The 27,500-nt window shown below is 48.7% G+C and overlaps 1 protein-coding gene across 2 annotated transcripts in view; it reads right to left on the bottom strand.

Moving 5' to 3' along the window:
- bcl9l (bcl9 like) overlaps nucleotides 1-27,500 on the bottom strand; it is a 130,644-nt gene that overhangs the window by 31,228 nt on the left and 71,916 nt on the right. For both annotated transcript variants that reach the window (XM_055660574.1, XM_055660576.1), the window contains exons 2-3: nucleotides 15,174-15,290; nucleotides 8,747-9,063 (exon numbers count right to left, since the gene is read on the bottom strand). In XM_055660574.1, coding sequence (XP_055516549.1) covers nucleotides 8,747-9,051 — 305 coding nt within the window. In that variant the 5' untranslated portion in view covers nucleotides 9,052-9,063; nucleotides 15,174-15,290. The remainder of the gene's footprint in view (nucleotides 1-8,746; nucleotides 9,064-15,173; nucleotides 15,291-27,500) is intronic.

Genomic DNA, 27,500 nt, shown 5'->3' with positions numbered 1-27,500 from the left:
TTAGTGGCATTTAATACAAGGGTCTCAACGCGAAACGTCACCCATTCCTTCTCTCCAGAGATGCTGCCTGTCCCACTGAGTTGCTCCAGCATTTTGTGTGTCCACCTGAAGTTCTTTGCTTCTAGATCTCGCCAAACCGAGCCTACATTCCTCCAAACTTTGCCGACCCTTCCCCTGAGGGGCAACCTGCTAGAAGTATATAAAATTCTGCCAGGCGTGGGTAGGATAGGCAGTCGGGACATTTCTCCCGCCAAGGATGGAAAAATCAAATACTACGGGGCACGGACTTGAAGTGAGAGCGGCAGAGGTTCTATGAGACAGAGAGTGTTTACACAGAGAGTGGTGAATCTGTGGAATTCTCTGCCACTGAGGGTAGTTGAAGCCACAGTTCATTGGCTATATTTAAGAGAGAGTTAGATGTGGCCTTTGTGGCTAAAGGGATCAGGGGGTATGGAGAGAAGGCAGGTACAGGATACTGAGTTGGATGATCAGCCATGATCACATTGAATGGCGAATGGTGCAGGCTCGAAGGGCCGAATGGCCTCTACTCCTGCACCTGTTTTCTATGTTTCTATGTCCATTAGCACTAATGTGCTTCACTCTGGGAACAATTGACAATTTTACCGAAGCCAATTAAAGCCACAAATCCTGCACGTCTTTGGAGTGTGGGAGGAAACCGGAGCACCCGGAGTAAACCCACGTGGGTCATGGGGAGAGCGTGCAAACTCCCAACAGACAGCGCCCGTGGTCAGGATAGAATCCGGGTCTCTGGCGCTGTGAGGCAGCAACTCTACCGCTGCGCTTCTTCCTGCAATAGAGTTGGGGAAGTGATCCCCCACAGTTAATGTTCTATGTTTCTATGAGACGGGGAAGGGCAAAAGATTCAGATGTAAGAAAGATACTTCTTCCCCAAGACGGATGTGGTGAGCGGGGGGGAAGTTCCGGCAGATGCTGACGTTGCGGGGAGAGAGGGTTGAGACAAGCTTAATTCTTTGTAATGTTGCTAAGTGATGACGATTCATCGCGGGGGGAAACCCCAGGGCAAGGGGGCAGCGAGCGGCAGCTGCAACTAGTCCCAGCCCCACTGGTTCAGTCGGCACAGCTGAAACTACAGGGAGTCCACAATGGACTGTCCCACAACCCCCACACACACACACACACACACCACAACCATGGAGCCAAGCAGCAGAGGCTCCTACCATCGCCATTGTGCCTGTGAAGTCTCTCTAAACATCTCTCCCTCTGCCCAGCCACAATGAAGCCAGAGTCTGTTCCAATTCAATCAAGCCAATACTTCTCATTTCCTGTGTTTAAGAGGGAACTGCAGATGCTGGAGAATCGAAGGTTACACAAAAAAGCTGGAGAAATTCAGCGGGTGCAGCAGCATCTATGGAGCGAAGGAAATAGGCAACGTTTCGGGCCGGACCCCTTCTCATTTCCTCTCAGCTTCAGATGTCAATTGTTTAACCCACTGAAGGAAGGATGATGTATTTCCATGTAGACAGATATGCTGGAGAAACTCAGCAGGTGCGGCAGCATCTATGGAGCGAAGGAAATAGGCAACGTTTCGTCCCGAAACGTTGCCTATTTCCTTCGCTCCATAGATGCTGCCGCGCCCGCTGAGTTTCTCCAGCATTTTTGTCTACCTTCGATTTTCCAGCATCTGCAATTCCTTCTTGAACATGATGTATTTACACACTGTAAATGCCTCGATCGTAATTATGTTTTAATACAGACAATAGGTTCAGGAGTAGGCCATTCGGCCCTTCGAGCCAGCAGCGCCATTCATTATGATCATGGCTGATCATCCCCAATCAGTACCCCGTTCCTGCCTTCTCCCCATATCCCTTGACTCCGCTATTTTTAAGAGCTCTATCTAACTCTCTTGAAAGCATCCAGATAATTGGCCTCTGCTGCCTTCTGAGGCAGAGAATTCCACAGACTCACAACTCTATTGATGAAAAAGTTTTTCCTCGTCTCCGTTTGAAATGGCCTACCCCTTATTCTTGAACTGTGGCCCCTAGTTCTGGACTCCCCCAACATCGGAGACAAACCCTGTTTCCTGCCTCTAGCGTGTCCAATCTCTTAATAATCATATGTTTCAATAAGATGCCCTTTCATCCTTCTAATTTCCAGTATATACAAGCCTAGCCACTCCATTCTATCAAGATATGACAGTCCCGCCATCCTGGGAATTAACCTTATAAACCTACGCTGCACTCCCTCAATAGCAAGAATGTCCTTCCTCAGATTTGGAGACCAAAACTGCACACAATACTCCAGGTGTGATCTCACTGGGTCCCTGTACAACTGCAGAAGGACCTTTTTGCTCCTAGACTTAACTCCTCTTGCTATGAAGGCCATTGTGCCATTTGTCTTTCTGCTGACTGGTGCAATCAACGAAAGCTTTTCACTGTACCTCGGTACACGTGACACTAAGCTAAAACTAACTGGGGCTGGAGGGGGAAGCTGGGGGCATAGAATAGTCCAAAATGGGTGAAAGGAAACAGCTAAATCCATGAGTGGCATTTAGACCAGGGTGACATCAGCGGCAACAGCCGGCTCGACTTGGAAGTGAAAGCGTCACCTCACTGAAAACATTTAGCTGTATTACCGCTGGTGAAATTCCCCACAATGACGAGTGGAGGCTCCACCCACACACTCGGGAACCTTGTACATCTGAAACTGGTGAGGGCAGAGCACTGAAGGGGCAGCATGGTGGCAGGGCGGTGGAGTTGCTGCCTCACAGCGCCAGAGACCCGCGTTCCATCCTGACTACGGGTGCTATCTGCGCGGAGATTTTACGCTCTCCCCGTGACCTGCGCCGGTTTTCTCCCCCACTCTAGAGACGTGCAGGTTTGTAGGTTTAATCGGCCTTGGTACCATTGTCAATTGTCCCTAGTGTGTGTGTGTGTTTGTATGCTACATACCCACTATGAAACATATTGAAGATTGTTCAGGGTTTGGACACACTAGAGGCAGGAAACATGTTCCCGATGTTGGGGGAGTCCAGAACCAGGGGCCACACAGTTTAAGAATAAGGGGTAAGCCATTTAGAACGGAGACGAGGAAACACTTTTTCTCACAGAGAGTGGTAAGTCTGTGGAATTCTCTGCCTCAGAGGGCGGTGGAGGCCGGTTCTCTGGATGCTTTCAAGAGAGAGCTAGATAGGGCTCTTAAAAATAGCGGAGTCAGGGATATGGGCAGGAACGGGGTACTGATTGGGGATGATCAGCCATGATCACATTGAATGGCGGTGCTGGCTCGAGGGGCAAAATGGCCTCTACTCCTGCACCTGTTGTCTATTGTTACATTATGGGCCGAATGGCCCGTTCCTGTACTGTACTCTTCTCCATTCAATCCTTGATGGCAGAACACAACCAATGTGTCCACAACCATTCACCCACTGGAGACTCGCGACAAGTATAAACCTAAACTGACCTCAATTTGTGCAGTGGAGAGATAAGTTTTTTTGGCCTTCCATCACAGCGATGTGATGGATGTTTATGTAAATTATGTTGTGTCTTGGGTCTATTTGTTTGTAATGTATGGCTGCAGAAACGTCATTTCGTTTGGACCTCAAGGGGTCCAAATGACAATTAAATTGAATCTTGAATCGATCTTGAATTTATCCCTGACCATTCCTTTGCCCTTAGTATGCCTATAGAATGCCTTTGAATTTACCCCAAACCTGTCTGCCAGTGATACATCATCACCCCTCTTAACTTTCCTAATTATTGTTGTAAGCACCTCCGTAGGCTTTATACTGTTGATGGGTCTCCTGCCATTAGCTCCCAATACATAGAAACAAAGAAAATAGGTGCAGGAGGAGGCCATTCGGCCCTACGAGCCAGCACCGCCATTCATTGTGATCATGGCTGATCGTCCCCAATCAATAACCCGTGCCTGCCTTCTCCCCATATCCCCTGACTCCACTAGCCCCTAGAACTCTATCTAACTCTTTCTTAAATCCTTTATTTATTTATTTTTAAAATCACAATTTAAGTTTTATTGAATGATAGTTTTAAAACCAACCAATGCGTGTCATAAGTTTCCGTTTTGTCGTCTCTGCCAGCCGGCACCATCCCTAGGGCTTGCTGTCCTTGTCCATTACATGCACCAACCCTAGGGCTTGCTGTCCTGGTCCATAACATTGTCAATGAAAGAGAGTTGTACATGTTCACTGTCATCACAGGTCTAGTGACAGTTCTCTATTTACTACCAAACAACATTATTGAAACTTGGCTGCTTACTGTAGTGGAGATGTATTGACACTGGCTCCAGCACTGGGCGGGACTCCCGCTGCCTTGTTCACTCAGGCCCAGATGCACAAACAGTGGTCTTCTTTCCCCAGTCCAGCTGTCCTGACACAATCTCCTCACAATAGTCCAGCTGTTTTTAACGCTCTCTTGTTGACCAAATTAACCCAACTGCTATGACACCGTCTGACACTGTGGTGGCGCAGCGGTAGAGTTGCTGCCTTACAGCGCTTACAGCGCCAGGGACCCAGGTTCGATCCTGTCCACGCACGCTTGCCTGTACGGAGTTTGTACATTCTCTGCGTAGGTTTTCTCCCAGAACTTCGGCTTCCTCCCACACTCTAAAGACATCCGGGTTTGTAAATTAATTGGCTTGGCATAAATGTTTAAATTGTTCCTGGTGCAGGATGGTGTTAGTGTGCGGGGATCGCTGGTCGGTGCGGACTCGGTGGGCCGAAGGGCCTGTTTCCGTACTGTATCTTGAAACTAAACTACCTGTTCACAATAATCCAGCTGTTCTGACATCACCTGTTCACAATAATCCAGCTGTTCTGACACCACCTGTTCACAATAATCCAGCTGTTCTGACACCACCTGTTCACAATAATCCAGCTGTTCTGACAACACCTGTTCACAATAATCCAGCTGTTCTGACACCACCTGTTCACAATAATCCAGCTGTTCTGACAACACCTGTTCACAATAATCCAGCTGTTCTGACACTACCTGTTCACAATAATCCAGCTGTTCTAACACTACCTGTCCACAACAGTCCAGCTGTGCTGCCACTATTCTGTTCACCCCTGCTGGCTGTACAGGTTTGACCGATATAGACACTGCTGGGTCCACAGTGCTGCAGCGGGTGTGTTTGCCGGCCAGATGTGCTGAAATCAGTTCCATATCGTCCAGCTGTGCCGCCACTCTGTTCAATCCGGCCCAGCTGCTGTGACAGTAGTGTGTCAGAAAGAACTGCAGACGGTGGTTTAAACCGAAGATAGACACAACAAGCTGGAGTAACTCAGCGGGACAGGCAGGAGGGTCTCTGGAGGGATGGGAGTGGGTGACGTTTCGGGGTCTCTACCTGAAACACGTCACCTGTTACTTTTCTCCAGAGATGCTGTCTGAGCCGCTGGAGTTACTCCAGCTTTTCGTGTCTGCACTGACAATGGTGCCGTTCGTTATTGACAAGCAGCACTGCCGTTAGCCCGTAGACTCTCACCACACGGACAACCCGGGGGGAATTCCCGGACCTGCCGGGGGGGGTTGGATGCATCCTTGGTTGGGATTCATAACTTCATAAGTGATAGGAGCAGCATCAGGCCATTCGGCCCATCAACTCTACTCCGCCATTCAATCTCGCCCTCTCACCCCCCCCATTCTCCTGCCTTCTCCCCATAACCCCAGACAGTTGCACTAATCAAATTGCTATATGGATTAGATTGTAAAATTGTTATTTAATATTTAGTATGAAGAGTGTTACGGTGTTGGGTGAGTTGGCATTGTTTAATTTGTAAATATGATGGTTGTAAACAATTCAATACATTTATTTTTGGTTTAAGAAACACAGTAGTATGCGACAGGTTGTGACTCAGCGAGTCTAAAACCAGCTGTGCACCATAATCCAGCTGTGCTGACACATGCCCCTCACTCACTCCACCCCAGCTGTGTTGTAAACCCTCGCGGCTGTGCATTCTCTGGTGTGTTCACTAGTGTTCAGCTGCACTTGCACTAATTCAGTGGCACAAACACACTTCAGCCCGGATGTGTCGTTCAGTCTGGCTCGTGAGAACCAACACATCCGCTCATATTAGTCTAATTACTAAGCGACATTTCTGGCCCGTCATAGTCAGGCTGTGCTGGGAATACAATGTTCAGCTTCATGCTGCTGCTGCCCCCGCCGTCACCAGATTGTCAACACTAGCCTGTTCACTGTGATGCCTTGTAATGACAATAGACAACAGACAATAGGTGCAGGAGTAGAGGCCATTCAGCCCTTCGAGCCAGCACCGCCATTCAATGCGATCATGGCTGATCATCCCCAATCAGTACCGCGTTCCTGCCTTCTCCCCATATCCCCTGACTCCGCTAGTTTTAAGAGCATAGAAACATAGAAATTAGCTCTCTCGGCCCTTCGAGCCTGCAAAGCCATCCAGAGAACATGCTTCTGAGGCCAACTCAGTATTCCACCTGCCTCACCATACCCTCTGTGAGAAAAAGGGTTTCTCTCTCTTGAAAGCATCCAGAGAACCTGGCCCTCTGAGGCCCTTCCACAAACTCACCACTCTCTGTGAGAAAAAGTGTTTCCTCGTCTCCGTTCTAAATGGCTTACTCCTTATTCTTAAACTGTGTGGCCCCTGGTTCTGGACTCCCCCAACATCAGGAACATGTTTCCTGCCTCCAGTGTGTCCAAGCCCTTAATAATCTTATATGTTTCAATAGGCCGAGACCCTTCTTCAGACCCAAAAACGTCACCCATTCCTTCTCGCCAGAGATGCTGCCTGTCCCGCTGAGTTACTCCGGTATTTTGTGTCTACCTTCGATTTAAACCAGCATCTGCAGTTCCTCCCTGCCCAGAAACGTTTAGTTTCAAAATACAGCGCGGGTAACAGATCCTTCAGCCCACCGAGTTCTGGATGGCCAGCGATCTCCCATATACTAACACTATCCTACACATACCAGAGATAATGTAACATTTATACCAAGTCAATTAAACTACAAACCTGCACATCTTTGGAGTGAGTGTGGGAAGAAACCGGCGATCCTGGAGAAAACCCATGTAAGTCCCGGGGGATTTTAATGTTAGTTTTAGTTTTAGAGATACAGCATGGAAACAGGCCCTTCAGCCCACCGAGTTCAGACCGACCAGCAATCCCCGCATATTAACACTATTCTGCACAACCCTGGGACAAGATAGACAGGGATAGACAGAGTTGACGTGGATAAGCTTTTCCCACTGAGTAGGGAAGATTCAAACAAGAGGACATGACATGAGAATTAAGGGACAGAAGTTTAGGGGTAACATGAGGGGGAACTTCTTTACTCAGAGAGTGGTGGCTGTGTGGAATGAGCTTCCAGTGAAGGTGGTGGAGGCAGGTTCGATTTTATCATTTAAAAATAAATTGGATAGGTATATGGACGGGAAAGGAATGGAGGGTTATGGTCATAGAAACATAGAAATTAGGTGCAGGAGTAGGCCATTCGGCCCTTCGAGCCTGCACCGCCATTCAATATGATCATGGCTGATCATCCAACTCAGTATCCCGTACCTGCCTTCTCTCCATACCCTCTGATCCCCTTAGCCACAAGGGCCACATCCAACTCCCTCTTAACTATAGCCAATGAACTGGCCTCGACTACCCTCTGTGGCAGAGAGTTCCAGAGATTCACCACTCCCTGTGTGAAAAAAGTTCTTCTCATCTCGGTTTTAAAGGATTTCCCCCTTATCCTTAAGCTGTGACCCCTTGTCCTGAGTGCAGGTAGATGGGACTAGGGGAGAATACGTGTTTGGCACGGACTAGAAGGGCCGAGATGGCCTGTTTCCGTGCTGTAATTGTTATATGGTTATATGGTTAATTTATACAAAGACAATTAACCTACAAACCTGCACGTCTTTGGAGTGTGGGAGGAAACCGAAGATCACGGGGAGAACGTGCAAACTCCGTACAGACAGCACCCTGTGAGGCAGCAACTCTACCGCTGCACCACCGTGCCACTGCTCTTCATGCCGATGGATCTGGAGGGTGGCGAACAGTACACAGCAAACACAAGACCCACAACTGCCAAATATGCCTCTGTTTGCAAAAATCTGCAGCTGTGTCAAATCAAGCAATCTGTCCAGATAGCAGATAGCGCAAACATGTCCTCCTCATCAGATCATGTCGCTGGTATCTTGGTTCAAAACTTGCAAATTCATGGGGGAAAAGTTTTAAAGGGTGTCAAATTTCACAGCTAATATTAATCAAACTTCTATCGAGTACCCGCAAATTAGCGGGGGCCTTTATTCCAAACACCCTGCATTGGCTCTTCAGTTTTGTTTATTGTCGGTAGACAAAAGTGCTGGAGAAGCTCAGCAGGTGCAGCAGCATCTATGGAGCGAAGGAAATAGGCACGTTTCGGGTTCTTCAGCACTTACAGGTACAGGTACTAGTGGGAAAGGTGTAGGAAATGGGGGCAAATTGGAGGAACAGCCAAAGTCTGCACCCCGGGGGCTTCTCGACACTTTTGTTAGTCATGCTGTCTCCTCCCACCCCCAGGTACACCCACCCCCCCGATCAGTCTGAAGAAGGGTTTCGGCCCGAAAAGTTGCCTGTCCAGAGGGAGGCTGGGCTTTTTTGTGTAACCTTCGATTCTCCAACACTGGGGGCAAATGCAGGTAGGTGGGACCAGTGTAGATGGGACATGTTGGTCAGTTTAGGCAAGTTGGGCCTGTTTCCATGCTGTATGAGTCTATGAAGCCCAGGAAATGGTCAGGGCAAGAGTTTAAATACCTTTGTGTGTCGGCCAGCGGTGGGCTCTTCAGACCGCGGGGCTTGGAGCAGCTTGAATGAAGTGTGCTGGGGCTGTGGGACATCATGCCCGGAGAGCCCGGGCTCTTTAAGTGCTTGTTGGGGCTCGAGTTCTTCTGGGCCCGAGCTGGCTTCTGCGAACCGGCCAACATTTTGCTGTCGGCCAGCCGAGTCTTCTCCTTCTTGTTTTTCTTCTGACAACCGAACTGCTCCAGGATGGGGAGCTCCTGTGGCACGGAGGGAACCCGCTGAGGGTCAGCCTGCTCCTGTTGCCGGTACTCTCTCATCTCCTGCGCTCACTGAGGGGGAGAGAGGGAGAGAGAGAGGAGAGAGAGAGAGGGACGTCAAATTAAAGAGCAAAAAATAAAATCCACCACAAATATCACCTGGCGCCAGAAACATAACCCGGAGCCAAGAAACCTCTGAGTTGCAGCAATATTTACTTCATCGCACCGTCCATCCAGTCCCAGTCAAGGCCAACATTCCATTTGCCTTCAAAGTCACTTGCCAAACTGGCTTGGAAATTTTTCCGAGTCTTGTACAATGCGTCTGATTGTCTTCTAATCTCCAAACGCCAACACAAACGTCACAAAGAAGGGTCTCGACCCGAAACGTCACCCGTTCCTTCTCTCCAGAGATGCTGCCTGTCCCGCTGAGTTACTCCAGCATTTTGTGTGTCTATCTTCGGTTTAAACCAGCACCACCTGCAGTTCCTTCCCACAGACTTCGCCGTCTCGTGTCATTTAAGCAATCTCGTTTTTCTATACTTCCTCCCGAAACATTTTTAAGAAGGAACTGCAGATGCTGGAAAATCGAAGGTAGACAAAAATGCTGGAGAAACTCAGCGGGTGCAGCAGCATCTATGGAGCGAAGGAAATAGGCAACGTTTCGGGACAAAACATCTATGGAAACATCTATGGAGCGAAGGAAATAGGCAACGTTTCGGGCCGAAAACATCTATGGAGCGAAGGAAATAGGCAACGTTTCGGGCCGAAACATCTATGGAGCGAAGGAAATAGGCAACGTTTCGGGCCAAAACATCTATGGAGCGAAGGAAATAGGCAACGTTTCGGGCCGAAACATCTATGGAGCGAAGGAAATAGGCAACGTTTCGGCCCGAAACCTTCGGTTTCGGCCCGAAACGTTGCCTATTTCCTTCGCTCCATAGATGCTGCTGCACCCACTGAGTTTCTCCAGCATTTTTGCCCTCCCAAAAAATAACCCCCACCTAATTATATTTACCTTTTTGCCCACAAGCATCTCGGACCGTTTCAAACCGCCTAGAGTCTCTTTGTGCACTGCTCATAAATTACCTCAACAACTAAAACTTAGCAGTTCTGCAAACATTCACACATTATGCGTGGCTCCCTTCATTTACATCATTTATATGGGGTGTAAAAAGGCTGAGGTCCCAAACAATGGCCCCTGAGGCAAAGATACCACTTAAAAGTTTACAACTTGGTGACCTCGTTTATTCTTTGTATTCTCTCCTGTTAACCAACCCTCCCCTATTCATGGGAAAAGAAAAGACTGGAGTGTGCTGGTGTAGCTCGTTGGGTCGGGCAGTATCTCTGGATAACATGAATAGGTGGCTGTTTCAGGTTGGGGCCCTTCTTCAGACTGATTCTTCTATGGACTAGTCATGGAAATAGTTATTCTCAATATCCAGACTGGATAGACTCGGTTTGTACACGCTAGAATTTAGAAGATTGAGGGGGGATCTTATACAAACTTACAAAACTCTTAAGGGGTTGGACAGGCTAGATGCAGGAAGATTGTTCCCAATGTTGGGGAAGTCCTGGACAAGGGGTCACAGCTTAAGTCAAGTCAAGTCAAGTCAAGTTTATTTGTCACATACACACATTGTCACATACACAGGGCTTAAGGATAAGGGGGAAATCTTTTCGGACCGAGATGAGGTAAACATTTTTTACACAGAGTGGTGATTCTGTGGAATTATCTGCCACAGAAGGTAGTTGAGGCCACAGTTCGTTGGCTATATTTAAGAGCGAGTTAGATGTGGCTAAAGGGATTAGGGGGTATGGAGAGAAGGCAGGTACAGGATACTGAGTTGGATGATCAGCCATGATCATATTGAATGGCGGTGCAGGCTTGAAGGGCCGAATGGCCTCTACTCCTGCACCTATTTTCTATGTTTCTATGTTTTTATGTTATCAGTTGTAGTGTTGTGTGGCAACCAATCCTGTCTGTGACACCTTAATGAAGGTCTTAGACCAGACGTGGGGAACATTTTCAAGTTGGAATGCCGCATTAAGTTAGCTGTAATCTAATAAGGCCGCATCCAAGAAACCTCAATTAGATATACTTCAAAATGTACATTATTTTGTTAAAATAGCCCTCGTGACTTACTAATGTTTTAATTGTGGCTGTCAGTCGGGGAGGATTATTTAGTTGAATCTTCTTTTACTCTTTGGTATTTTAAATACGTTCATTTTAAGATTAAAATAAAAATAATAAAAGACGAACAAAAACATATTAATAAAAATAAAAGGATTTGTTCTACAAAATTTGGATTCATTCAAAAGGCCGCGCTTAATGGCCTCAAAGGCCGCAGGTTCCCCACCCCTGTCTTAGGTAAACCAGAAACAAAAACGGGTCTGAAGAAAGGTTTCGGGACGAAATGTTGCCTATTTCCTTCGCTCCATAGATGCTGCTGCACCCACTGAGTTTCTCCAGCTTTTTTGTGTACACAACATACATCTATCTGCTCCCCTTTAGAAACGTAGAAACATAGAAAATAGGTGCAGGAATAAGCCATTCGGCCCTTCGAGCCTGCACCGCCATTCAATATGATCATGGCTGATCATCCAACTCAGTATCCCGTACCTGCCTTCACTCCATACCCCCTGATTCCTTTAGCCACAAGGGCCACATCTAACTCCCTCTTAAATATAGCCAATGAACTGTGGCCTCAACTACCTTCTGCGGCAGAGAATTCCAGAGATTCACCACTCTCTGTGTGAAAAAAGTTTTCCTCATCTCGGTCCTAAAAGATTTCCCCCTTATCCTTAAACTATGGCCCCTTGTCCTGGACTTCCCCAACATCGGGAACAATCTTCCTGCATCTAGCTTGTCCAACCCCTTAAGAACTTTGTAAGTTTCTATAAGATCCCCCCTCAATGTTCTAAATTCTAGCGAGTCCATCCTGCCAGTCAAATCTACAAGGCAGGCCAACATGTTAAAAACCGTTTCACTTTCATAAAACCATGTTTACTTTGCTTTGCAGATACAGCGTGGAAACAGTCCCTTCGGCCCTTCGAGTCCGTGCCGACCAGCGATCCCCACTCATTAACACTACCCTACACGCACACATTCGGGAGAATTTTTACACATACCAAAACAATTAACCTAGAAACCTGAATGTCTTTGGAGTGTAGGTAGAAAAGCTACGAGGTCACGGGGAGAATGTACAAACTGCGTACAGACACCACCCATAGTGGGATTTGAACCCAGCTCTCTGGGGCTGCCCCGGCTGTAAGGCCGCTACAATACCGCTGTGCCACCGGGCCGCCCTGTATTTGTTAGCAGCATCTAATCATGTTATACTTGTTAAGCACCAAGATTTATCATTTCCATTAATAATGGATTCCAACTTTATCCCAACATCTTCTATCAACATAATTGGTCTTTTCCTGCTTCTCATTAGGCAGCAGATATTAAAGCTTGCAAGCACATACTGCCAGATTCAAGAACAGCCACTGTCAGTCTCATCAACAGAGCTCTCACAAGCTAAGGGTATATTCCCGATCCTCCAGTCTACCTCGTGCAGACCTTGCACTTTTCTTTACCTGCACTTTATCTGCAGCTATAACACTCCATCCTGCAATTGAGACTTTAGAGAAACAGCACGGGAACAGACCCTTCGGCCCACCGAGTCCGTGCCGACCAGCGATCACCAATTAGCCAACAAATCCGCACGTCTTTGGAGCGTGGGGAGAAAACCCAGGGTCACGGGAAAACTCCGTACAGACATCACCCGTAGTTGGGATCGAACCCGGATCTCCAGAGCAACTCTACTGCTGCGCCACTGTGATGCCCACAACTATAAGGTCATAAGGAATAGGAGTAAAATGAGGCCATTCGGCCCATCGAGTCTGCTCCGCCATTCAATCCTGGCTGATCTATCTCTCCCTCCTGACCCCATTCTCCTGCCTTCTCCCCATTACTTCTGATACCTGTAATAATCAACGATGCATGGTTTCCATTGGCACTACCTGTTGAGCTGGCCGATGGTTTGATTGTACTCAAGTACGGCACGCTGGAGCCTGATGAGACTGTATCTTACAGCAACACGTGACATCAATAAACCAACACCAATGGAGATTCCTTTACTGAGGTGACCAATTAATCCTGTTTTATTACACATCCTAAAATAGCCGCTTCACTGAATGGGTTCACTAAATATTCTTCCAGGAACCGTCTCAAATGCATTCCATGACCTCATCTGTTGCTCATATGATTTGACCAGTTTAGTTTAGTTTAGAGATACAGCGCGGAAACAGGCCCACCGAGTCCGCCCCGACCAGCGATCCCCGCACAGTGACACAATCCTACACACACTGGGGACAATTTACATTTATACCACGCCAATCAACCTACAAACCTGTACGTCTTTGGAGTGTGGGAGGAAACCGGAGATCTCGGGGGTCTCGGGGAAAACCCACGCAGGCCACGGGGAGGAACGTACAAGCTCCGTACAGACAGCACCCGTAGTCGGGTTCGAACCCGGGTCTCTGGCGCTACGAGCGCTGTAAGGCAGCAACTCTACCGCTGCGCCACCGTGTTTGAAAGTTGACAGTACAGCGTTGCAAATAGTGAACACGAGAAGCTGCCAGCTGCAGAACCACAGGGCAAGAACCTTAAAGTCACATCATACAAATGAGTTTGTTTTTGGTCAATCTGAGCTCACCAGGCCAAATGGGCAACTGCAGATTTCTATTATTCTACCACTTTGGACCAACGATATCTAAAGTTTCACAAGTGAGGTTCTCCCAGCCTTGTGTCTGGGGCACAGACAGACAATGACCGTCACGGACTGCATGCCGGCTAATATGACAAACTAGAGAGGGCCAGACAATTTGTTTCGTTCCCACAAATGCAATTGGGAGGAAATGACACAATAATCCCACATGCTGCATCTCTGAATGCCGATGTGTTCACAACACTGCCACTTGACTAAATGTTGCTAGTCACTGCTCTGGTGAAGAGCAATTGAAGCATTCAAACGGCGTAAAGGCTGGGCACTGGGGACAGGCAGCACCAAGTGGATTTCCACCTGTTTAGATGTGTTGCATTCAGCAGCTTAGCTTAGTTTATATCCATTTAGAGGTACAGCGTGGAAACAGGCTCTGTGACGATCAGCGATCCCCGCACATTAACACTGACACACGCACACACACACACACACACACACACATGCACGCACACACGCACGCACACACACACACACATATAGACGCACGCACACACACACACACACACACACACACACACACACACATATATAGACGCACGCACACACACACACACACACACACACATACAGACGCACACACACACACACACACACACACACACACACACACACACACATATAGACACACACATACACACATATATACACACACACACACACACACACACACATATACACACACACACACACACACACACACACACACACACACACACACACAGATAATTTACATAAATAGCAAGCCATTTAACCTACAAAATTGTTTAAGAAGGAACTGCAGATGCTGGAAAATCGAAGGTAGATAAAAGTGCTGGAGGAACTCAGCGGGTGCAGCAGCATCTATGGAGCGAAGGAATTAGGCAACGTTTAGGGCTGAAACTCCAGGGATGTGCAGGTTTGAAGGTTAATTGGCTTGGTAAATGTGTAACTCGATTTTTGTCCCGTCCCACCCCCTCCCCTGACATCAGTCTCGACCTGAAACGTCACCCGTTCCTTCTCTCCGGAGATTCTGCCTGACCCGCTGAGTTACTCCAGCATTTTGTGTCTGCCTTCGATTTATACCAGCATCTGCAGTTCTTTCTTACACATTTTGTGATTTGTCCCTAGTGTGTGCAGGATAGTGTTAGTGTGCGGGGATCGCTGGTCGGTGCGGACTCGGTGGGCCGTAGGGCCTGTTTCCGTGCTGTATCTCTAAACTAAACTAAACATCACCCATTCCTTCTATCCAGAGATGCTGCCTGACCCGCTGAGTTACTCCTGCAACCTGTGTCTGTCCCAGAATGATCCTATTTAATGTGGTGTCAGACTGGTAAAAGACATCGCACTGCATCCACAGTTCCCTATCAGAACACCTGATTATAAATTCCCCACCTTCTTTAATGAGTTTAACTTTAATCTATTTAAGATCCTTACTGAAGATACTCCAATCAGGCAGTTTCTTATGCAGTTGGAAAGCAGGCGGTGAGCGATGAGAGAGCCGGATAGTAAAGCATTCTCCTTCCTCCCGCAGTGTGCTGGGTACTCACTGGTCTGCGAAAACAAAAACAGAAACATGAATGAGTGACCCTGTCTGCATCCGACCCCGAGATGTAACCAAACTCCTGTCAACTGATCGTCTGGTAGGGGGAGCTCCTGAGCCTGCCCTCCGACACACTTAAACCTCCCCAAACAGCTGTAGCAATGATCTTTGCTACCAATGGTCTGCTGTAGATTCAGTAACAACCATCTTCTCACTCTGACAAGAAACGGCACCACATATTCTTGCTGTTGAGGGAGTGCAGCGTAGGTTATAACATAGAAACATAGAAAATAGGTGCAGGAGTAGGCCATTCGGCCCATCGAGCCTGCACCGCCATTCGATATGATCATGGCTGATCATCCAACTCAGTATCCCATCCCTGCCTTCTCTCCATATCCCCTGATCCCTTTAGCCACAAGGGCCCCATCTAAAATTATAGCCAATGAACTGGCCTCAACTACCTTCTATGGCAGAGAATTCCACAGATTCACCACCCTCTGTGTAAAAAATGATTTTCTCATCTCGGTCCTAAAAGATTTCCCCCTTATCCTTAGACTGTGACCCCTAGTTCTGGACTTCCCCAACATCGGGAACAATCTTCCTGCATCTAGCCTGTCCAACCCCTTAAGAATTTTGCAAGTTTCTATAAGATCCCCCCTCAATCTTCTAAATTCTAGCGTGTACAAGCCGAGTCTATCCAGTCTTTCTTCATCGTATGAAAGTCCTGCCATCCCAGGAATCAGCCCGGTGAACCGTCCCTGTACTCCCTCTATGGCAAGAATGTCTTTCCTCAGATTAGGAGACCAAAACTGTACGCAATACTTACAGGTTTACAAGGTTAATTCCCGGGTTGGCGGGACTGTCATATGCTGAGAGAATGGAAAAGCTGGGCTTGCACACTCTGGAGTTTAGAAGGACGAGAGGGTATCTCATTGAAACATATAAGATTGTTAAGGGCTTGGACAGGCTAGAGGCAGGAAACGTGTTCCCGATGTTGGGGGAGTCCAGAACCAGGGGCCACAGTTTAAGAATAAGGGGTAAAGCCATTTAGAACGGAGACGAGGAAACACTTTTTCTCACAGAGAGTGGTGAGTCTGTGGAATTCTCTGCCTCAGAGGGCGGTGGAGGCAGGTTCTCTGGATGCTTTCACGAGAGAGCTAGATAGGGCTCTTAAAAATAGCAGAGTCAGGGGATATGGGGAGAAGGCAGGAACGGGGTACTGATTGGGGATGATCAGTCATGATCACATTGAATGGCGGTGCTGGCTCGAAGGGCCGAATGGCCTACTCCTGCACCTATTGTCTATTGTCTATTTTGATTTGGCAGTGGTACGTACGTCGACTTGTCGAACTTCAAGTAGCCCTTGCATTCCCCCTCCATCCCCTTCCCCTTCCCAGTTCTCCCGCCAGTCTTACTGTCTCCGACTACATTCCATCTCTGTGCCACCCACTCCCGACATCAGTCTGAACAAGGGACACGACCCGAAACATCACCCATTCCTTCTCTCCAGGGATGCTGCCTGTCCCGCTGAGTGACTCCAGCATTTTGTGTCTATCTTCGATTTAAACCAGCATCTGCAGTTCTTTCCGTCTCATTCTGACTGCCGTTCTCAGACATCAACTCCTTGTACCAGGTTTAGGGCACGTTAGCACAAAGAGCTGCCGATACTGGTTAGCACACAGAAGGGTCACAAGTGCTGGAGTAACCCAACATGTCGGACAGCGCCTCTGGAGAACGTGGACAGGTGACGATTCAGGTCGATTCCCTTCGTCAGACTGAATTAGGGCGGAACGATGGCGCAGCGGTAGAGTTCCTGCTTCACAGCGCCAGAGACCCGGGTTCGATCCTGGCTAGGGGCGCTGTCTGTACGGAGTTTGTACGTTCTCCCCGTGACTGCGTGGGCTTTCCCCAGGCACTCCAGTTTTGTCCAAACACGCCAAGGACTGCTCTCACCCCAACCATGGACTGTTTACCCTCCTACCATCCGGGAGGCGCTACAGGTCTCTCCGTTGCCGAACCAGCAGGTCGAGGAACAGCTTCTTTCCGGCGGCTGTCACTCTACTCAACAACGTACCTCGGTGACTGCCAATCACCCACCCCCCCGGACACTTATTATTTTTTTATTCAAATCGTTTGCTATGTCGCTCTTCAAGGGAGATGCTAAATGCATTTCGTTGTCTCTGTACTGTACACTGACAATGACAATTAAAATTGAATCTGAATCTGAATCTGAATCTGAACAAAGACGTGCAGGTTTTCTAGGTTTATTGGCTTCGGTAAAAATTGTAAATTGTCCCTAGTGTGTGTAGGGCAGTGTTAGTGTTACGAGGCGATCTGGTGGGCACGGACTCGGTGGGCCGAAGGGCCTGTTTCCACTGTATCTCCAAAGTCCAAAGTCACCTATCCAGAGGCTGCCTGACCTGCTGAGTTACTCCAGCAATTTGTGCCCTTACAGGATAAAGCAGTAGATTGTGTCTGCTGATTAAACATATCAGATCCTGGGGGAATCTTGAGAGGGTGAGGGTGGAGAGAATATTGCCTCCTGTGGGAATCATTGTTGCAATATACAGGGCTACCCATGTAATAGGGTGGAGGTGAGGACTCATTTTGTTCACTGAATATATTTAAAACAGAAGTGGAATCATTCTCGATCACCAAGGGGGTGAGAAAATGACCCGGGGCGTTGGGAATGCAGAGTGGAGGTTGCAATCAGATCAGTCGTGATCTTATTAAACTGCAGGGCAGCTCTAGGGAAGGAGCTGTCGACTTCTGCTCTTTATTCGTGTGTTAAGTGGCCTTTGAATGGATCAACCGGGGAATTGCTGGGCAGTGACAGGGAGCAGTAAACCAGTACAGAACCATGTCCGAGAATAAGCCACCACTTCCCTGAATTAGGACTGAAGTGGCAAAGACTTTGGGCTTCAGCGATAAAGCTCCCAAACTGGCCCTTCGGCCCAACGAGTCCGCGCCGACCAGCGAAATCTCCAAATGCTAAAAGCCCTGTCCCACTGTACAAGTTAATTCCAAGAGTTCTCCCGAGTTTGCCCTGATTCGAACTCGGAGATTTAAGGTAATGGCCACTCGTCGGTACTCGGGGCTCTCGTGGACATTTATCATCATGTTGAAAAATCTTCACGAGTCTTCCCGAGCTTACCTGCCGTTAGCGAGTCTTCCCGAGCTTACCTGCGTTAGCGAGTCTTCCCGAGTACCTGCCGTTAGCGCTACGAGCCGCTAAGAGACGTCCCCGAGCTCCGACGTACCCGCTACTTTCATTCTCCGTGCTTACCACGAGTTTGATTTTTTTTTAAATTCGGGAGAGCTCTTGGAATGAACTCGTACCGTGGGGCGGGGGTATTACACGATGTTACACACACTTGGAACAATTTTACAATTTACCGAAGCCAATTAACCTACAAACCTGCACGTCTTTGGAATGTGGGAAGAAACGAAAGCACCCGGAGAAAACCCACGTGGTCACAGGGAGAACGTACAAACTCGGTACAGACAGCAGCCGCAGTCAAGATCAAACGCGAGTCTCTGGCGCTGTGAGGCAGGGGTGGTGTAATCTCTGACAATCTCTACGCTTAGCTTTCTCGCTTGCTAGTTTCATTCCCCGTTGCTGTTGAGAACTCTCAATATTGGGCAGATAAATCTCCTGTGCAGCGCAAGGCATGGCCATTGATATTGTGTACCTCAAGCCACCACGACAGCTTAAACCCCCCATACTGGCAATGTCCAGAAAAACGCCCTGGCGTACTCCTAATACAAGGAGATAACAAGATACCCAACACCAAACACACTAGTCCGAACAAACCCAGAATCTTTTCTCTGGAAATGCAGAATAATTTGATGTTCAATTACTTTGGATCTTGGTCGAATACATATGGAGAAGTAGTTCTGAATCTGTCGGGATTTTTAAGGCGTTGGAAGGAACTGCAGATGCTGGTTTACACCGAAGAGAGACACAAAATGCTGGAGTAACTGAGTGGGTCAGGCAGCATCTCTGGAGAAAGGGAATAGGTGACGGTTCTATATGACCCCGGCAGTCATCGAAAAAAAAAATCGCCAGGTGGGACAGGCCCTTAAGGATGAGCAAGCAAAGGTGGAGTCCACAATGGACCATTGTTTGGAAAGGTGATAACGAGTTAACAGTCAGTGAAGCTTCACAGGACGACTAGAGTGGGGGAGGGGATGCAGAGAGGAGGGATGCAAGGGGAACATGAAGTTAGTGAAATCAATATTCATACAGCTGGGTTGTCAGCTGCCCAAGCAAAATATGATGCGCTGTTCCTCCAATTTATGCTTGGCTTCACTCTGGAGGAGGCCCAAGACACAAAGGTCAGTGTGGGAATGAGAATGGGAGTTAAAGTGTTTCGCAACCGGGAGATCCAGCAGACCTAGCTGGGCCGAGCGTTAGTTTGGAGATACAGTGTTTGATGAAATTGTCGGTGAGTCTGTGCTTGGATACAAACCGAGGGATCACATCAGACTGAGCGAAGGGGCTCTGTGGAAACGATCGCCAAGTCTCGCAGTGAACACTGACTTACCGGGATGGACACAAACTGCAGAGGGGGGATCTTATAGAAACATATTAAATTATAAAGGGACTGGACAAGCTAGATGCAGGAAAAATGTTCCCAATGTTGGGCGAGTCCAGAACCAGGGGCCACACAGTCTTAGAATAAAGGGGTGGTCATTTAGGACTGAGGTGAGAAAAAAAATTCACCCAGAGAGTTGTGAATTTGTGGAATTCCCTGCCACAGAGGTCAGTGGAGGCCAAATCACTGGATGGATTTAAGAGAGAGTTAGATAGAGCTCTAGGGGCTGGTGGAGTCAAGAGATATGGGGAGAAGGCAGGCATGGGTTATTGATTGGGGACGATCAGCCATGATCACAATGAATGGCGGTGCTGGCTCGAAGGGCCGAATGGCCTCCTCCTGCACCTATTTTCTATGTATCTATGTATGCTGGAGTAACTCAGCCAGCCAGGCAGCATCTCTGGGGAGAAGGAACGGGCTGAGACCCTCATTTGAAGAAGGGTTGAGACCCAAAAGGTCACCCCCTTCCTTCTCTCCAGAGATGCTGCCTGTTCCGCTGAGTTACTCCAGCATCTTGTGTCTACCTTCGGTTTAAACCAGCATCTGCAGTGCCTTCACCAGGCTGTAGATCAGCTGGCATTAACTCATGGAGAACAGCTCTCCAGGCACTAATTCCCATGGGAGTAGAGTTTCACAGGCAACGACTGGCATGGAACAAGAATGTATCAGACATCGGTCGGTGTCAGAAAGGAAAGTGGGGTCTGTATTTCTCAGGAATGAAGCAGCCACATCTCGTGTCAACTCCCACCCCAATTTTCATCGCTAGCTGCGATGCAAACAGGTTTACATATTCATTTTTTTTTAATACAATCAGGATATTTGGCGGACAGAATATTTACTGGGGCTGGGTTTTTCAGCAGAGACAGGGCCCTCTGCACAGAGGCCTAGCCCAGCCCAGGGCCTGTTCGTTCAGGCCCAGCCTCACACAACAAGAGGCGCAGGAATTTGTATGTAAATTTTCATTCAGGCCCCGTCATTATTTACAGATGGGAAGTCTGCCCTTCCAGGAACAACGCAAAAATATTAAAAAAAGCGCCAATCACAAGGTTTCTCCGAAAAATTCAAACAGCCCCACTTTATTCGGCAGGGAAACGAAATGTTCAATTAGGGGCCCAGACTGAGGGGGAGAGGGGCGGGATTAGAGAAGGCAGGGAGGGGTGGGACAGAGAGCGGAGACTGGAATGGGCGAGTTGGGGGAGGAAGGGGGAGGGGGGGGGGGGGAAGTGGGGGGAGAGGGAGAGGAAGGGGGGGGGGAGAGGGAGAGAGAGAGTGAGAGCACAGAGGAGAGAAAGAGGGGAGCAGGCGATAGAGGTGGGGAGTCGGGGGGGGGAGAGAGGGTGGGGAGCAGAGAGGAAGGGGGGGAGAGGGAGAGAGAGAGTGAGAGAGCACAGAGGAGAGAGGGCAGGCAATAGAGGTGGGGGAGAGTGGGGGGGGGGAGGGGCAGAGGAGAGAGGAGAAGGGTGGGCAGGGGAGAGGGGGAGAGAGGTGGGGGGGGAGGCAGGGGGGAGAGGGGGGGAGAGAGGAGAGGAGGGGGGGGAGGAGGGAGGGGAGGGGAGGGGGAGGAGGGAGAGGGGGGGGGAGGAGGGAGAGGGAAGGGGGGGCAGGAGGAGATATGGGGAGAGATAGCAAGTTCGAAACCGGCTTCAACTGAACATTCAACAATCGCAAGTCAACCCCTGATCCAGTTATTGGAACAGCAAGGAGATGAGAAGCTAACGTGGATGCCACTGGCCCTCCCTCCCGCTCAGGCACCCACCCACCCACCCACGAGATCCCCTCAGGCCAGAGATACAAAGCTACTGTGAACTATTTTTAATGGATATTAATAATTTACCATCCTGCCTCATCCCAAAGCACCCGTTCCAACCTGGGACAATGCTGTATAGCCATGTTAAGTTCATGCGTACACCCTTGCTCAGGGGGGGCGGGGGACACACAAGGGCAAGGTGAGGCAGAGGTAAGGGCCCATTGAGAGAGAGAGGCAAGAATGGAGGACCAGAGGGCCGGTGCCCTCACTCTCCAGAGACAGAAGCTTAGTTTAGTTTAGTGATACGGCACGGAAACAGGCCCTTCGGCCCATCGAGTCCGCACCGACCAGCGATCCCCGCACACTAACACTATCCTACACACGCTATGGACAATTTTTACACATACACCAAGCCTGTACATCTTTGGAGTGTGGGAGGAAACTGAAGATCTTGGAGAAAACCCACACAGGTCGAAGGGAGAACGTGCAAACTCCGTACAGGCAGAGTTTGTACCTTCTCCTTGTGTGGAATTCTTTGCCACAGAAGGCTGCTGAGACCAAGTCATTTTTAAGGCATAAATAGATAGATTCTTGATTAATACGGGTGTCAGAGGTTATGGGGAGAAGGCAGGAGAATGGGGTTGCGAGGGAGAGATAGGTCAGCCATGATTGAATGGTGGAGTGGACTTGATGGGCCGAATGGCCTAATTCTACTATTCCTTATGACTGTATGAGAAGAGCAAAGGGCCGGGGCCATCGGGTTGAGCCACAAGAGACTACAGATGCTGGCATCCTGTGCAAAACACACAGTGCTGGAGGTACACAGTGGGTCAGGCGGCATCTGCGGAGGGAATGGTTGGTGGACTATTCGGGTCAGGACCCAGGTGTCAGACTGAGGAAGGAGCGAGTTGGTGGTAACGCACTGGCTATGCAAAGGATGAGCAGATCTGGGACACCATCCACACGGCTACTCAAGAACATCCAAATCCTAACACAAGGAGAAATTCATCATTCCACTTCTCGATCCCCCCCCCCCCCCCTTGCCAACTTAACTTTGTCACCAACTTTTCCCTCAGAACTGAATCAAAAGCCCTTTGATTGTGCTTCCTAGCTGGCTTATTATTCCCATCTCAAACTGCCAGAAGTGCAGAGAGAATTTTTCCAAAGTTTAGTTAAGTTCTGTTCTCAGTGAAGTGCAGTGTGGCTATTGTTTACATTTCACAATGGGCACATTGACGGAAGCCAAAACCCATTGGTCCCAACATGCATGTTTCACACAAGTGACATATTTCATCTCATCTAACCATCACATCCCCTGCTGTGTTTGCCCTGCTGCCGCTACACCTCAACTGTTCCTTGTTACACCGAGTTCCCTGTGCTTCACATCCAAGATGTGGAATAAAGCACAATGGTCTCTCACCGACCGCCCTTCAATAAATACCACTCTGCATAAGGATCTGTTTATTAGCTATAACTTTGGATGACCTCCTCACTCATAGTCCTTCCAACGTAAACACATTGTAGATTCCAAATTCAGCGGATAATCACAGAGCCAGAATCACACTGCACGTAAACAGGCCCTTCAGCCCAACATGCCCCATTTGCATGCTTTGGCCCTTATCCCATTAAACCTTTCCTATCCGTGTACCTGTCCAAAAGCATGCAGGTACAGCAGGCAGCGAAGAAAGCGAATGGCATGTTGGCCTTTACAACAAGAGGAATCGAATATAGGAGCAAAGAGGTCCTTCTGCAGTTGTACAGAGCCCTAGTGAGACCACACCTGGAGTATTGTGTGCAGTTTTGGTCCCCTAATTTGAGAAAGGACATTCTTGCTATTGAGGGGGTGCAGCGTAGGTTTACAAGGTTAATTCCCGGGATGGCGGGACTGTCATATGCTGAGAGAATGGAGCGGCTGGGCCTGTACACTCTGGAGTTTAGAAGGATGAGAGGGCATCTCATTGAAACATACAATATTGTTAAGGGCTTGGACAGGCTAGAGGCAGGAAACATGTTCCCGATGTTGGGGGGAGTCCAGAACCAGGGACCACACAGTTTAAGAATAAGGAGTAAGCCATTTAGAACGGAGACGAGGAAACACTTTTTCTCACAGAGAGTGGTGAGTCTGTGGAATTCTCTGCCTCAGAGGGCGGTGGAGGCAGGTTCTCAGGATGCTTTCAAGAGGGAGCTAGATAGGGCTCTTAAAAATAGCGGAGTCAGGGGATATGGGGAGAAGGCAGGAACAGGGTACTGATTGGGGATGATCAGCCATGATCACGTTGAATGGCGGTGCTGGTTGGAAGGGCCGAATGGCCTCTACTCCTGCACCTATTGTCTATTGTATTGTCTTTCAAATGTCGTGATAGTGCCTGCCTCAACTACCTCCTTTGGCAGCTCATTCTATATACCCACCATCCTCTGAGTGAAAAATGTATTCTTCAGGTTTCTATCAAATTTTGGGCTCTCTCCTTAAACAGGTACTCTGGTCATTGATTCACCTACTCTGGGTAAAAGCCTCTGTGCATTCACCTTATCTATTCCCCTCTTGAAATCATACACCTCTATAAGATCACCCTCCAAGGAATAGAGTCCTAGTCTGCCCAACCTCTCCCTGTGGCTCAGGCCCTTATGACCTGGCAACATCCTCATAAATCTTCTCTGTGCTCTTCTCAGCTCAACAACAGGTGACCAAAACAGAAAAACGCTACTCCAAATGTGAAGTCTGCAGTAGGGTCTCGACCCGAAACGTCGCCTATTTCCTTCGCTCCATAGATGCTGCCTCACCCGCTGAGTTACTCCAGCATTTTTTGTCTAACGCCAAATGTGACCTCACCAACGTCTTGTGCAACTGCAACATAACATCCCACCTTCTGCAATCAGTTCCCTGAATGATGGCCAATGTATCAAAAAATCTTACTCACCACACTATTGACCAAAGACCCTACAGTGGAGCAAGATAGACCACTCCTGCGAAATGCAATGGGCTGACGTGTAGTGCGAAACAGAGCGGAACGTGGGCCTTTTTTTTCACCCATTTCAGTAACCCGACCCGACCCGACCCGACCCGACGTGTAATTAACCTTGCGGGGGAACAGTTTGTGCTAATAAATTATAATTCTGAAAATGAGGAGAATATTTTTCCCAAATAACTTTTATTTTTACGAGGATGTTTCTGTAACCGGCTTCCGTCTCCGCACTAGTATCCGATGGGATCTTTGGTGCGGAGACGGAAGCCGGTTACGGAAATGGGGCTGAAAATTACCCGTGAATCTGCCCATGACCGCACTGCGTCTTTTTCGTCGAGTGGCCCATCTTGCTCCGCTGTTGACCAACATCATCTGCATTAAACAGCATTGGCCACTCTTCAGCCCATTAGCCCAGCTGATCGCGAGCCTTTATCTCTCTATGTTAACTGTTAACTTCACTGTCTTCGATGCCAATGCCTTGGTGCAATCTGCAAACTCCCCAATCATGCCTTGTTCCATCGTTGATATAAACCACAAACAACAGGCCCAGCACCGACCCCCCCCCCCCCCCCCCCCCCCCCCCCCCCCCCCCCCCCCCCCCCCCCCCCCCCCCCCCCCCAGGCCCCACCACTCATCGCAGGCTTCCAGTCCGAAAGTTACCCTTCCACCACTCTCTGCTTCTCTCCACAAACTAGCCTGTTAGCCAGCTCTTCCTGGATCTCAGACTGTATTGCGTACAGTTTTGGTCTCCAAATCTGAGGAAGGACATTATTGCCATAGAGGGAGTGCAGAGAAGGTTCACCAGACTGATTCCTGGGATGTCAGGACTGTCTTATGAAGAAAGACTGGATAGACTTGGTTTATACTCTCTAGAATTTAGGAGATTGAGAGGGGATCTTATAGAAACTTACAAAATTCTTAAGGGGTTGGACAGGCTAGATGCAGGAAGATTGTTCCGGATGTTGGGGAAGTCCAGGACAAGGGGTCACAGCTTAAGGATAAGGAGGAAATCCTTTAAAACTGAGATGAGAAGAACTTTTTTCACACAGAGAGTGGTGAATCTCTGGAACTCTCTGCCACAGAGGGTAGTTGAGGCCAGTTCATTGGCTATATTTAAGAGGGAGTTAGATGTGGCCCTTGTGGCTAAGGGGATGAGGGGGTATGGAGAGAAGGCAGGTACGGGATACTGAGTTGGATGATCAGCCATGATCATATTGAATGGCGGTGCAGGCTCGAAGGGCCGAATGGCCTACTCCTGCACCTAATTTCTATGTTTCTATGTTTCTATGATCCAACCTTCCAGGGCAGACAAAATTGCTGGCGAAACTCAGCGGGTGAGGCAGCATCTATTGAGCGAAGGAATAGTCGACGTTTCGGGTCGAGACCCGGAAGGGTCTCGACCCGAAACGTCGCCTATTCCTTCACTCCATAGATGCTGCCTCACCCGCTGAGTTTTGCCAGCATTTCTGTCTACCTTCGATTTTCCAGCATCTGGAGTTCCCTCTTTAACCTACTTTTCAATATCTGGATTGGGGTCAAGGAAAGAGCGTTCACGGCCGATCGCGGGCAGCCCTGTTTCCACCAATCGTTCCACCACCACGCACAGGAACCGACAAGACAGACACCACTGTATGCAGATGCCGAGATGCGAGTTCAGCTTTGGCTGAACAACTTCTAATCTTGTGTGTGTGTGGACTCGATAAGAAGATTGAATGATGATTAGTTTCATTACAATAGACAATAGACAATAGGTGCAGGAGTAGGCCATTCAGCCCTTCGAGCCAGCACCGCCATTCAATGTGATCATGGCTGATCATCCCCAAGGATTTCAATCGGTGACTCAACTATCTCCTCATGAGAACGATGCACACGTGACTGTGCCCTAGTGTGTTGTGGGGTGACGGCATAATTCTCACCAGCCCCAAGCCCAGTGTTGCCCCACTGAAGGCACAACACAGTCGAGGCAAACACAAAATGCTGGAGTAACTCAGCAGGACAGGCAGCGTCGCTGGAGAGAAGGAATGGGCGACGTTTTGCTATCGAGACCCATCTTCAGTCTCGATGGGATCTATCGCAGTCGCTGCCTCAAAAAGGCTGGCAGCATCATCAAGGACCCACACCATCCTGGCCACACACTCATCTCCCCGCTACCTTCAGGTAGAAGGTACAGGAGCCTGAAGGCTGCAACAACCAGGTTCAGGAATAGCTACTTCCCCACAGCCATCAGGCTATTAAACTCAACTCAAACAAAACTCTGAACATTAATAGCCCATTATCTGTTTATTTGAACTTTTATCAGTTTATTTATTCAAGTGTGTATATATTTAGACAATGGTATATGGACACACTGATCTGTTCTGTAGTCAATGCCTACTATGTTCTGTTTAAGAGGGAACTGCAGATGCTGGAGAATCGAAGGGTACACAAAAAAGCTGGAGAAACTCAGCGGGTGCAGCAGCATCTATGGAGCGAAGGAAATAGGCAACGTTTCGGGCCGAAACCCTTCTTCAGACTCAGGGAAGGAAATAGGCAACGTTTCGGGCCGAAACCCTTCTTCAGACCTACTATGTTCTGCTATGCTGAAGCAAAGCAAGAATTTCATTGTCTTATCAGGGACACATGACTATAAACTCTCTTGAATCTTGAATCTTGAAAACGTCACCCCTTCCTTCTCTCCAGAGACGCTGCCTGTCCCTCTGAGTTACTCCAGCATTTTGTGTCCATCTTCGGTTTAAACCAGCATCTGCAGTCCCTTCCCACACGACACAGGGGATGAAACGGTACCCGCCAGCACAAATTACCGATGCTACAGATCCCAATCTAGAGATGATGGATCCCAGTGGTACACAGCGCCAGGCCGCTCGCTTCCCACTGACAAAACCCAGTCTAGACCTGGAGCTCGGCCTGTCTGGC

This window comes from Leucoraja erinacea, chromosome 32 (genome assembly GCF_028641065.1).
Source record: "Leucoraja erinacea ecotype New England chromosome 32, Leri_hhj_1, whole genome shotgun sequence".
NCBI lineage: Eukaryota > Metazoa > Chordata > Chondrichthyes > Rajiformes > Rajidae > Leucoraja > Leucoraja erinaceus.
Note: the sequence above shows the minus strand (reverse complement) of the source record. Positions and strands in the feature narration are given on the sequence as shown.